The 12,399-nt window shown below is 40.0% G+C and overlaps 1 protein-coding gene across 1 annotated transcript; it reads left to right on the plus strand.

Annotated features, from left to right (window-relative positions):
• Positions 1 to 843: 843 nt before the first annotated feature.
• Positions 844 to 12,006, plus strand: LOC145719259 (macrophage mannose receptor 1-like). The gene is made up of 4 exons (XM_081810747.1): positions 844 to 1,264; positions 4,896 to 5,069; positions 9,146 to 9,310; positions 10,692 to 12,006. Exons 1-4 carry the CDS (start codon positions 1,000 to 1,002, stop codon positions 10,751 to 10,753), a joined length of 666 nt encoding a protein of 221 aa, XP_081666873.1. The 5' UTR covers positions 844 to 999; the 3' UTR covers positions 10,754 to 12,006.
• The last annotated feature ends 393 nt before the right edge of the window (positions 12,007 to 12,399 follow it).

Here is a 12,399-nt window from a genome sequence, read left to right on the forward strand (position 1 = left end):
AAAACACTTCTCTAGCAGGGCTATTTGGAAAGCATTTAGTTCAAAGATTTGCTGGACATAAGGGTAAAATTTCCTAAAATGAAATTATCTTTTAAGTTACAAAAAACCTCGCTAATGTTATAATTAGAATAATTACATATGAGCTTCCTCTATCTCAAAGAGAGTAGGGATGAATCAGACTTCAAAATTCTATTCCAGGGTACACATATATTTAATTCTACAGCTTATTGTATTCATATATAAATTTTCTTTTTTTTTAAGATTTTATTTATTTATTTGCCAGAAAGAGAGAGAGCAAGAGAGTGTGAGAGTACAAGCAGGGGGAGCGGCAGAGGCAGAGGGAGAAGCTGACTCCCCGCTGAGCAAGGAGCCCCATGCAGGGCTCGATCCCAGCACCCTGGGCTCATGACCTGAGCTGAAGGCAGACATTTAACCTTCTGAGCCACCCAGGCATCCCTTATATCTAAATTTTCTTTTCTCAGATGGTTATTTCTTTCTCTGTTCTCTACCTTTTATGTTTGCTACACTACAATTTGTGTGCATTTAAGGCAGGCCTTTTTGTAATACTCCCCCTAATGAACTAGCATGTTGTGAGGATTTCCAGCCAGTTGCTGGGGCCCTGTGCTCTCCCAGGAGAGGCCTTCCCCCCAGTCTCTCTCTCCAGCCTCAAGGACTGCCCCCTCCACCATCCCCAGCCCCTCACAGAGGGAGCTGAGCTGGCCCAGAGTCCCCTTCACACCTTCTCCTGGGATCATAAATTTTATGGAAATGGAAACATTGGGAATTTTGACCTAAAATATTCTTTGTCACATGTATCCACTTAAGCATCTTTTCTTGTTTCTTTCTTTTTTTTTTTAAACAGACACTAAGCAATTTTTGATATATAATGAAGATCACAAGCGCTGCGTGGAAGCATTAAGTCCCAGTGCAGTCCAAACAGCAGTTTGCAACCAGGACAATGAGGCGCAGAAATTCCGATGGGTATCTGAATCCCGGATTATGAGTGTTGCTTTTAAATTATGTTTGGGGGTGCCATCAAAAACAGATTGGGTTGCTGTCACTCTATATGCCTGTGACCCAAAGAGCGAATTTCAGAAATGGGAGTGCAAAAATGACACACTTTTGGGGATCAAGGGAGAAGATTTATTTTTTAACTATGGCAATAAACAAGAAAAGAATATTATGCTCTACAAGGGTTCTGGTTTATGGAGCAGATGGAAAGTCTATGGAACCACAGATGATTTATGCTCTAGAGGTTATGAAGGTAAGAAGCATGGAATGTCTTGACTTTCTGTCCAATTTTTCTCATCTTCTTAGTTGGAACCTAATTCAAGAAAATAAGCATATTCTTGTTTAGCCTGTGCTAGAATTATTAATTGATTATGTTTGTGTTTTAAACTGTTCTGTGTTCTATGAGAAAATGACAGTGAATAAGTATAGTAAAAAGTCCTGAATGATATTTTAGCTGTTTATAATTAATGGAATGACTGCTTTGTGTGTGTGTGTGTGTGTGTGTGCGTGTGTGTGTAACTTTTGCTAAAGTTTTTTTTTAAACTATGGATTACAATTTTTATTTTTTAAAACGATTTTATTTATTTTTTGACACAGAGAGATAGTGAGAGCAGGAACACAAGCAGGGGGAGTGGGAGAGGGAGAAGCAGACTTCTTGCAGAGCAGGGAGCCTGATGCAGGGCTCGATCCCAGGACCCTGGGACCATGACCTGAGCCGAAGGCAGATGCTTAATGACAGAGCCACCCAGGCACCCCTATGGATTACAATTTTTAGAAATGAATTCAGAGTGCCTAAAATGAAATCTTGGCATTCCATGATCTTTTAAGTTTCTCAGTGTTTCTCTGTCACTTTATGGGTATTAAAAGACTATAATAATCAGGGAGCGCCTGGGTGGCTTAGTCGTTAAGCGTCTGCCTTCAGCTCGAATCATGATCCCAGGTTCCTGGGATCGAGCCCCGCATCAGGCTCCCTGCTCAGTGGAGAGTCTGCTTCTCCCTCTCTCTCTGCCTACTTGTGCTCTCTCTCTATCTCTCTGTCAAATAAATAAATAAATAAAATCTTTAAAAAAAAAAAAGACTATAATAATCAGAAGATTAGAAAAGCTAAGAAATTGGCCTGTAAGTTAACATGCAACATAGTCAGCTATTTTAGAAAGTGGTTGCACCTGTGGAGCAGAAAATAATTTCATATGAAGTTGGTTCCATAAGCTCTAGAAGGTTAAATAAAACCAGAGTATTTAGTTTTCTCTTATCTTGGCCAAATTTCATTCTCTGGTGGCTGCACAGAGACAACACAAACAAAACAGAACTTGAAGCCTTTTACAAAGCCTCCTTGTGTCAGATGATGTTATAACCACATTCCAGGTTTGGACACTTAGTCATTTGGAAGTGTTATCGAGAACAACCTCAAGGTCAGAGGAAGAGACTGCCATTTGGGATAAGAGATTACCTGTTTCCAAAATTACTATGTTACTGAGGCTACAAAGTTTGGTTGAACCTAGTTGTCATAGCTAATCAGAGCTTGGGAGTTTAGATCTTTGTGAGGCCATAATTTGTCAGCTTTCCATTTTCCTTCATTATGAAGAGGAGGAATAGTAGGCATTGAAGAGTGAGATGAAGAGTTCAGAAAGAGGCTATTTTGAGGCATTTATTGAACATAATGAAGGTTTAGAAGTTATAGGTGAGGCAGCCTAAGTAGAGTAACCTTTCAGGAGAAACTTGATGGAAAACTTTAGCAGGAAAAGAGTGAACCAAACTTGACTGAGTCAAATTCCACAGATGGGACAGTAGTCCCAATTGAGGGATTCAAAACAAGGAAGATGGGTGCTAAGACATTGGACTTCTTATTTTATTTAAAAATACATCACTGAAGTTACATAGACCCCATCCCTAATCCCCACCACCCTTTGTGTTTTCCTGCTTATTTGAGAAGAATATGCATAGGGTTTAGGATAGCGGTTCTCAAACTGTAATATGTTTAAGGATCACCAGGAAAGCTTGTTAAAAGTGAAGATACCAAAGTTCCCCTCCCACCTAGAAGCTAAATTGGGACATGGGGGAAGGGGGGAAGTTCTAAGAATCTATTGAGTTATTTCTATGAGCACTTGGGTAGTTGGATGAAGCTGGTCCATTGACCATATTTTGCCTGCTCCCCAAGTCTCTCTCAGTACTTAAGATTTTCCTGCTTGAAGATCTAGCCCTTCAGAGTGATCTTGGAATCTACTCATTGGATTACACATTCGATCAGAAGACAATGTAGAGAGGGTCTATGTAGAGTCTGTCTCTCTAAAGAAAACTTGAGGAAGACAACTGGCCGGGGCCAGGGATTATTTTAGAATACTAATAGAATCAGAATTGTAGACTTAGAAGCATCTGAGTGTTGTCTGAGAGTTTGGACCACAGAGGAAGAACAATCGACTGCAGTTACATGACTTGTCAGTAAAGTCGCTGGAATGGAACTTGGTTCTTTTGGCCTTATCAGGGCTTTGTTAAATAAATCGGGTTACTCCTAAAAAGGCCATTTCTGACTGAGAACTATAAATCCAGCACTGAAAATTTCTTGGCTAATTTAATGAACAGTATAACTAGCCCTGAGGTGGTCTTAATAGGTTTTCTTCATATGAAGGAACAGAAACCCCAGTGATTAAGAGTGGCATAATTATATCTAAATCCAGCATGTTCCTTATACAATATATAATTTGGGAAACCGGTTCTGTAATGTAATGGGACAAAAGCTAGAATTGCATTTTGAAGTTCCTAACAACTAGCTAATCAATGAAAAAGTAATTTTGCAGTAAATGAAAATAAGCCTAGCTTGTCAGGAGGATTGGTAAGTATAGTGAGGAAAGAGAAAGGAAAGGGTAAGGAACTTAACGTGCATTATGATTTTAATATATGTTAGGTATTGTGCTATATGTTTTACAAACTTTATATTGTCTAAATTGGATTTTGAGATGTCTTTTAGGGACTTTTTAAAGTCACAGAATCTACAAAATTTAACTAAGGAAAGAGTATTTTTATCTAGGACAAATTCTGAATATCAGCTGGTGGTAAGAGGTAAAATACTTCCCTATAGAAGGTTATTGTTTCCCCAGGGGTGTCCCTACAGAGACAGAGACACTAAACATTTTGGAGATGTGGTTAAGGGAGTGGTGTGGTTGTCAGTGGAGATATGAGCCTCTCTCATTCTTTGGCTTAAGCCAAACCGTAGTCAACGATGATTTTTTATTTGTTTCAATTTTCTCTTCTAGGTAAACCCAGAGCTTCTCATTTTGCTCTGTCTGAATTCAGTTTTAAGAAAGACAAATATTGATTGTCAATGGTATCCAATGGCTTTGAGTGCTTCCTTTCCATGATGTGGATTAGAGGGTTATGTCCAAATTCTGACCCTTTCTCATTGTCATTGTGGAGGGACTCCAGTAGAGGCTGGCTTGACAGGAAGTGGTAGGAGGGGACTAAACTTTTGGCTACATGTTTGAGTCACACAGCGGTAATGCTATTTTTCATTCTAGAGATTCAATCATTCTGTAATTCCAAGCAAGAGGAAGAATTGCCTCTTCTCTGTTTCGGGGGAAATGCAGAAGTCAAGGCGGGTGTTAGTAGAGCTGACTACTTTTCCCTCACACGAGGAAAGAGGAAAATCTGTCCTAAAAGAGCAGAAATGAGGTGGCACTAGAGTTGTTCCTAACAGAGACTGCTGTGTATACTCAGCAAAAGACGGGGGTAGAGACAGAAAGGAAAGAGAAAAGAATTCCCCGTGTGGGGACCTCAAATGTGGTCAGAAGAGTAAGACTCCATTCTTTCGGCATCCTTCTTATTTAATGGAAAGCCACCGACCAGAAGATTGACTGACATTCTAAGTGCGATCAATATGTCTCTTCTAGACATGTACACGCTGCTGGGCAATGCCAACGGGGCAACGTGCGCCTTTCCATTCAAGTTTGAAAACAAGTGGTATGCAGATTGTACAAGTGCTGGGCGATCAGATGGATGGCTCTGGTGTGGGACCACAGCAGACTATGACGCGGACAAGCTATTTGGATATTGTCCCTTGAAATGTAAGTAGTGTGATCACCGAGAAGGGTTTGCTACATTTAGTACAGCACCGTGGCGATAATACCGTGTGTTTATTGAGGCCATTTCCCCCCTCAAAGTTATTTCCCATTTATTAACTTGTCACACTCCACCACAACCCTGTGCAGATGTCATTGTCCCCACTTTGCAACGGAGAAGGTGATCCATATTGGCTGAAGACCAGACACAGATCTGACGCTCAGCCCTGGGCTGCATCACATGACCCCTTTATTTCCACCAACTGTTTCCTACCTTCAGCTTTTACTGCTAAGACTGTAGGGCAAATTATACTGCATATGATACAATATATACTGAATACCCCCCCCCGGGGATTTACCTTTATTAAACCATAGGTCCATAGATCAAAAATAAAACTTAAACAATGCCATAGACATGTGGTTTGATACAACAAAAGAGATGGGAGGAGCTCCTGACTTTTTGCCAAAGTAATGAAAAGGGTTCCTTTCTCTGAGAGTGATAGTAATGAATAGTAATGATAGTGAATTTAATTTAAGAATGGTATCATTTAATTTAACATAGCTCTGAATCAAATGGAAGTGGATTATTTTTATGCTTGAAGGGATTTTTAAAATGAAAACATTATTGCAGTAATAACAAAATAAGTGGCTTTTCATGATACTGATGGGAAGCAGCCAGAATTGAAGAATTCTCCTGTGTTCTTTCCACACTCAAGAATCTGTAAAGAGGGACACCTGGGTGGCTCAGTCGGTTAAGCATCTGCCTTCGTTCGGCTCAGGTCATGATCCCAGGGTCCTGGGATCGAGCCAACGTGGGGCTCCCTGCTCAGTGGTGACCCTGCTGCGCCCTCTGCCTCTCCCCTTGCTCATGCTCTTACTTGCTCATTCTCTCTCTCAAATAAATAAAATCTTAAAAAAAAAAAATCTGTAGAGAAACAGTATAGCAGGTTTGGGTGCGGTGGAGGGGCGGGTGGAGGAGGGCATCAGCCTTGGGAGGCAGGCTGGGACTGAAGAAGGAGGCAAGGGAGGGGTCCTTTCACTTTCCCTGTTACCCCACATTCTCAGTCTGTGGCCAGCTATGCCCTTCCCTTTCTACCCCCTAAATTTCTTGCTCCCTGACCACTTGCCCTTCAGACTACGGATCACAGCAGCTCCCGTTTTGCGCTATTACTCAGAACTCTTTCTCCTGCTGACCTGCAGAGGGGTGGGTGCGGGGGGAGAATCTGGGTGCAGATGAAGTCTGGGATGGTTGCAAGGCCACCTGAATTGCAATAGCGTTGCTTACAACTGAATTTTGGGGACCACACATCCACACACAATCACATTATTCCAAGCATTATTGTGAAATAATTCACAAAAATATTTCAGCGTCTTGAGTTAAATCCCAAAGTCTAAGAATCATACTTATTTCTCTCTTTTGATTTATAATCCCACTTAAAATAAATTTGATTATTCAGCTCCATATATTATTGTAATTCTGTTCTGTGTGCTGTTCCTATGTTCTGGGTGAATATCTACAAAAACAGGTTTCCCATTCATGGCGACATTGCTCTCCTGTTCTTGGGTGAAATAATTATATTTGCCTCTCTTATAACAACTCTTAAAGGTCTGATTCCTGTGAAAGGTTTATAGAGGTCTGACCACTATATTAGATGTCTTTTTGTCAGAATCGAGGTATTTTTTTCCCTTAAGATGAAGCAATACTTGTTTTCCAATGATTGAGGAGTGTCTTTCACCTTTACTTAGTAGGAATTGTATTTTCTAAATCTGTTATTATGGAGTTTCTTGGGGGTGTGGATTTCGTGGGTCTAACTATAGCATCTTGCACTTAAGTGGTATTGATGAAGGAGTTGTTGGATATATGTGTGATTTAATCAATCATTAAATGGAAGACAAATGGCTAGTCACTAATCACACACACAAAAAAACCCACAAAAAAAAATCTCAAAACCTTGGGATCCTGAGTATTCTCTTAAATAACCTTTTAGTCTTATTACTTCTAATTTATGTCTTCAAAGCCTATATACTATATATAGTGTATATATATATGTATATAAATTTAAATATATATAGTTTAGCTATATATATACATAGTTAAATGTAAAAGTAAAATAACTATGGGGAATAAAAAGTTGTTTGATTTCAACGTGCATTAAAAATTTAAAGCACATTTTATACATTTCATGCCTTTCTTAAAGGGCTTTGTGATTTCCCAATCTACTTCATTTTCCTTGCTTTGTGTTCCTTTCAAAAGAACACTATTTTATATTAGCCTTAAACTAGCAGGCTTAATACAGGAAGATGAGCTACCAGTTATTGACCTAGTGACATTTTAATAATTTCACTCTTCATTGTCCTTTGCATTGTTTATTGTAATGTTTTCCTTCTGTTTAGACATTTATTTTGAAGTATCATGAGAACAGGAAAAGGAAAAGACCCTTTCTCTCAATTCTCCATAGCTTGCAACTTTAGCTTTCCACATTAGTTATGCTGGTTTACTGCAGGAATTTGAACAATCCAGGGAGGTGTAGAGTTAGCAAACCTATACATTCATTGAGAAATCGATTTTAATTCCTTGATCTAAAGTGCAAAATATACTTTCTTTAAATGAAGAGAAGAGTCAAATAGCATTTCCTTCTTTGGTCATGTATATCTCTCTCCTCCATTCCTGGGCAAAAAAATAACCCTCCCCCCTTTTATGTGTGTATCTGTGTCTCACATTTTCTACCATATTAGACCTCCAAATTTCTAAAAAATATGTATTTAAAACATCTCCATCTTCAAATAGCCCTCAAATCAGTCTCATTTGAGTGATCTCACTTAATGTGGAGAAGAATACTTTTGGATATGGAACTACTAAGATCTCAGATCACGATCATTTAAATTGAACATTATACCAATTCAAATTTATTTTTATGTAAATATATAGCAATTTTATAATGAAAACATCTTAGAAATTTCTATGTTGTTGCCTGAATGGAATTTTGATTTATTTTTCTTCCTCTTTGATGTGCCATGGAACCACAAGTTTCATATCATAGTATGTGGTGTGTGATGAAAAAGGTCACATACAAAGATTCATGCCATAGGTTATATGCTTACGGGAAACTGGCCAACTTCTTGGCAAGTTGAACACTTATCAGAAAATCTGAGAAGTTACATGATTCCTTCTTTTCTTCACAAGTAAGTGAAGAAATTATTGCTCCCTAGGATTTGTAGGTAGAATTTTATATTGTTAAAAAGAGAAAAGGGACATTTTTATAACACGAAGCACACAGAAATACTTGATTTGTTGACTCATTTCCCAAACACCTTATAGGGAACACACTATAAATAATATTTATCCATCAATACTACTGGCCTTTCATAAGGTATAACTAAGTTTATAGAGTGTATTGGGAATCATAAAATAGCAAAGGCAAAAATAAGCTCAAAGAATTATTTTTTATTCTGAAGGAAGAAAAACTAACAATCAGCTTCTTCGATTGCCTAGGGCCACACAGATTTAATACATCCTAGAGGTGGGAAAATGAGGCTTAAGAACTAAGGACAAAGCAGTAGTGAGTGATGGTGCCTGGATGTAGGTCCGGGTTAGCCTGGTTGGTGGTAGAGTCCATGACTTTGCCTTCTAACGCCCATGCCTTTGGTCTAAAAAGACCCAACTAGAATGTGCAGGCAAAATATCCGCTTATTGAGAGAAGATTTATACATTCTCTTTACCCTATATTTTTTTCTAGATTAAGGAATTTGGGCTGACATCCCTATTCTTAGTATTTGCATTTGCCTCACTTCCCAACTCAATTGATCCCAAACATCCCAACACAAAAGTAGGGAGACAATGCCTCTCTTTCCTTTCTTAGGCATGTGAAAAGAATGAGATGCCAGTCGATATTTTGAAAACTCCCCCTCTTCATCAGAAGAGCGAAGAAAATCTCATAGGCACTTCAAAAATAAGTAAAAGAAAAGAAAACAAAACAAATACACTTCAGGCAGAAATGCTACTAGAATCGTTTAAGAAATATTTTTCCCTGAAAGTCTCTTCTATGCCTAATGTAGCCAATTGCATTTGACTTTTTTTATAGTCGAGGGCAGTGAAAGCTTATGGAATAAAGACCCGCTGACTGGCATTTCCTACCAGATAAACTCCAAATCTGCTTTAACTTGGCACCAGGCGAGGAGAAGCTGCCAGCAACAGAGTGCTGAACTCTTGAGTATCACGGAGATTCACGAGCAAACGTACCTGACAGGTAATGACGGGAAAAGAAAAGAAAGTTGTAAGTAAGGTTGTGATGATTTTATTTCTGTTTAGTTTAGCTTAGAAGCAGATGGCACATGTGATTATAGACATCAGGATAGAGTCAGTCCTGAACAGATGTTACAAAGGGTGGGGGGGTGGGGTGGGAATGTGCCCCTGCAATGGCAAATAGGTTTTGTCTCAGGAGCCAGCTTTCTTCCATCAGTTGTAACAGTCTCCAGAAGGATTCTGAGACTTGATCTGGGCTCAGAGTAGAAAATGTCACAATCCGTAGGTGATGTTCTTGGACACGGCAAGGGGACCATGACAGTCAGGTATTACAGGTCTAACCTGAAGCCAAAGTTTTTGCATCAGCATCACGGAAGTCAAAAAGGAGAAAAGGAAGTAAAAGCTCTTACCACGAGCAGGGGCGAGTCAAGAGCAGCTCAGAAACCACGTCCTTTTGGCTTCCTGTCTCTCAAACTCCCAGGCTGTACAGGATTTCAGGACTAATTGGTATTCTTTCCATGACGTGTTTGCTTTTTAAGCATTTGTTCTCGTAGGCTTGTGAAGATGGAAAGAACGAATGTTTGCTTGAGATGAAAGTATTTGTTGTAGCTTCTGAGATCCACACTTGGGAAACAGAGAGATTAGGAGCAGAAATGAGCAGGGAGAAAAAGCATCCTCAGGCCCCTGTTCCAGAATTCCCTTCCTCCAGTTCACCCTGACGCTGCTACCAGATTAATAGAGCTCTGATCCTATGACTTACCATGTTCAAAAACCCTTAGTGGCTTATTTCCTATCAAATAATTAAGAAAACACCTTTGCCTGGCATTCAGAGACTGTTGTCTGTTCCCTGAATGCTATTCCCCTTCATGCATTTTGCAGGCTTAACAGAAGAGTTTTGGCTTTCTCATCTTTATCAAATACTTTCTCCCATGCCATTCCTTGTACCTGGAATTCCCAAAATTTCATACAGCTGAAGTGCAATCTTAACCATTTCTATTTGCATTTCTCTTATTTGTTTACTACTTTATAATAGCTACATACATTTATGTCCCACTTCCCCTACAAGACTAGAAATGCATTCATTTGTTATTTTTTGTTCATTCATTCATTCATTCATTCAACATGGTGGCTGGTATATGTGTGTGAGGTATTATGCTAGGTCCTAGGGACGCAATGGTGACCAAAGCCAGTCCTGTCCTGTCTACAAGGAGCTTAAAGTCCAGTGGGGAAAACAGACATACACAAGAAAACAAACAGATAAATACAAATTTTAGTAAGTACCATGAACAAAGCAAATGGAAGGCTGTGTGGAGAATGGATTATAGGGGCAAATGGCTGAAAATCGGGAATGTCTTACGAGTATTTATGCTCCCCAACCCCCAAAGAGATTCACATGGAACCTTCCAAGGAAGAGAGTCTCAACGAATGTTTGCTGACTGACAAATGATGGTGGAGCCCAATGAAAAGAATTATTTAGAAATTCAGCCTCATGTGTGGACAGGTGGTCAGTTTATGGCAAGAAGACAGTGCCGTGGTTCTTCAATGTGAAGGTGCTTATTAATCACTGGGGAGCTTTGTTAAAATGAAGATGCGTGGGCACAAACTCGAGAGATGCTGGATCAGTAGAGGTGACATGGGGCCCAGGAAGCTGCATATTGTCCACCTTCCAGGTGCTTCTGGGGCAAGTGGTTGAGGGAGCACCACGTTAGCAGCTGCAGCATCAGTGCTGCCTACACATTCCAGTCGACTAGACCCCAGGCAGCAGAGTGCAGGAGTAAAGGGAGTCAACCCTGGAGCCACACTGCCTGGGTCTCAGCTCTTTGATGCTGGGAAGCATCTGAGCCTCAGTGACTTCGTCTGTTAAAGGGGAGAGTGTGTGAACCAATACGATGGATAGAGCGTGTCCCCACCTTGGCCTCTTTTTATCTTTTTGGGTGATACTCTTTATTAACCAGACCATGTTTCTCCTGTAAGTTATTATTATTTTTAATTGAATTTGCAGATGTTTATTGCAATGTCTTTTTGGAGAAAAGAAGTAACACACATTTATTCAGCACAACCTTGTGAAATGCATTTTTCTATTCTTCCTCCCTCCCTGAGGACCAAAGCACGAACTGCTCCACTGTAATGAAATCTTTCTTGCAATAGTTGGGTGCCAAGTTTAACATTTATTAATGGTCTCCTTTCAGTAGAGGCAGCAGTTGACCATTTTCTTTCCATTATTGTTACCGAGACTGACAGGAGAAAAGCAATCTGACCTCACTGTGTATTCATAAACTCAGAGAAGGAATTATGCCTCAAGTCTGCTCAGTTATTATGTTTTGTGTTGGTCTGCGGGGGGCCTTCCTAGTATTGGGGCATAGTATCAGAGTGATTAATATTTATAACCATGTCTAAAAATAAGGACAGAAAGCATGGAAAGAGACAAAACTAAATTCACGTAGATGACCAAGGAAGAGAAAAGATGACTTAGGACAACCCGGGTCTTTTCTGTGCATGCTGACATGGGTGAGAGAAAACTCTGTCAAAGTTGAGGTGGTCTCTAAGTCAGTGAGAGGAAGACAAATATCATAGGATTTCACTCATATGTGGAATCTGAGAAACAAAACGAACGAGCAAAAGGCAAAGGAAAAAAAAAGAGAGAGAGAGACAAGCCAAGAAACAGACTTTAACTACAGAGAGCAGTGTTGCTGGTCACCAGAGGGGAGGAGAGTGGGGGGTTGGGGGAAATAGGTGATGGGGGTTAAGGAGGGCATTTGTGGCGATGAGCAGAGGGCGATATATGGAATTAAAATAAAAACTTAAAAAAATGTTGAAATGGCTTCAGTTGGCTTTTTTTTTTTTTTTTAAGGGAATCTGTTTATGGGTTGTATTCTCTTGACTCTTCCGAGTTTTACTTGTTTTCTGGCTTTCTGGAAGCCACAGGACAGAACACAGGTTACTTTTTACCTGCCTTCAGCAGCTGCCTGGAGGAAAGGGGTGATGCGGGTGGAACAGCGAGCGACTCCAGCTCCGGCTGCAGAAAATGCTTTCCTCATCAGCCAGTGCTATGACAGTGTCCCTCAGGAGCATAGACAAGCACTAAGAGATTCC

Source organism: Leptonychotes weddellii, unplaced genomic scaffold, assembly GCF_054177405.1.
Source record: "Leptonychotes weddellii isolate Sample4059 unplaced genomic scaffold, ASM5417740v2 HiC_scaffold_3614, whole genome shotgun sequence".
NCBI lineage: Eukaryota > Metazoa > Chordata > Mammalia > Carnivora > Phocidae > Leptonychotes > Leptonychotes weddellii.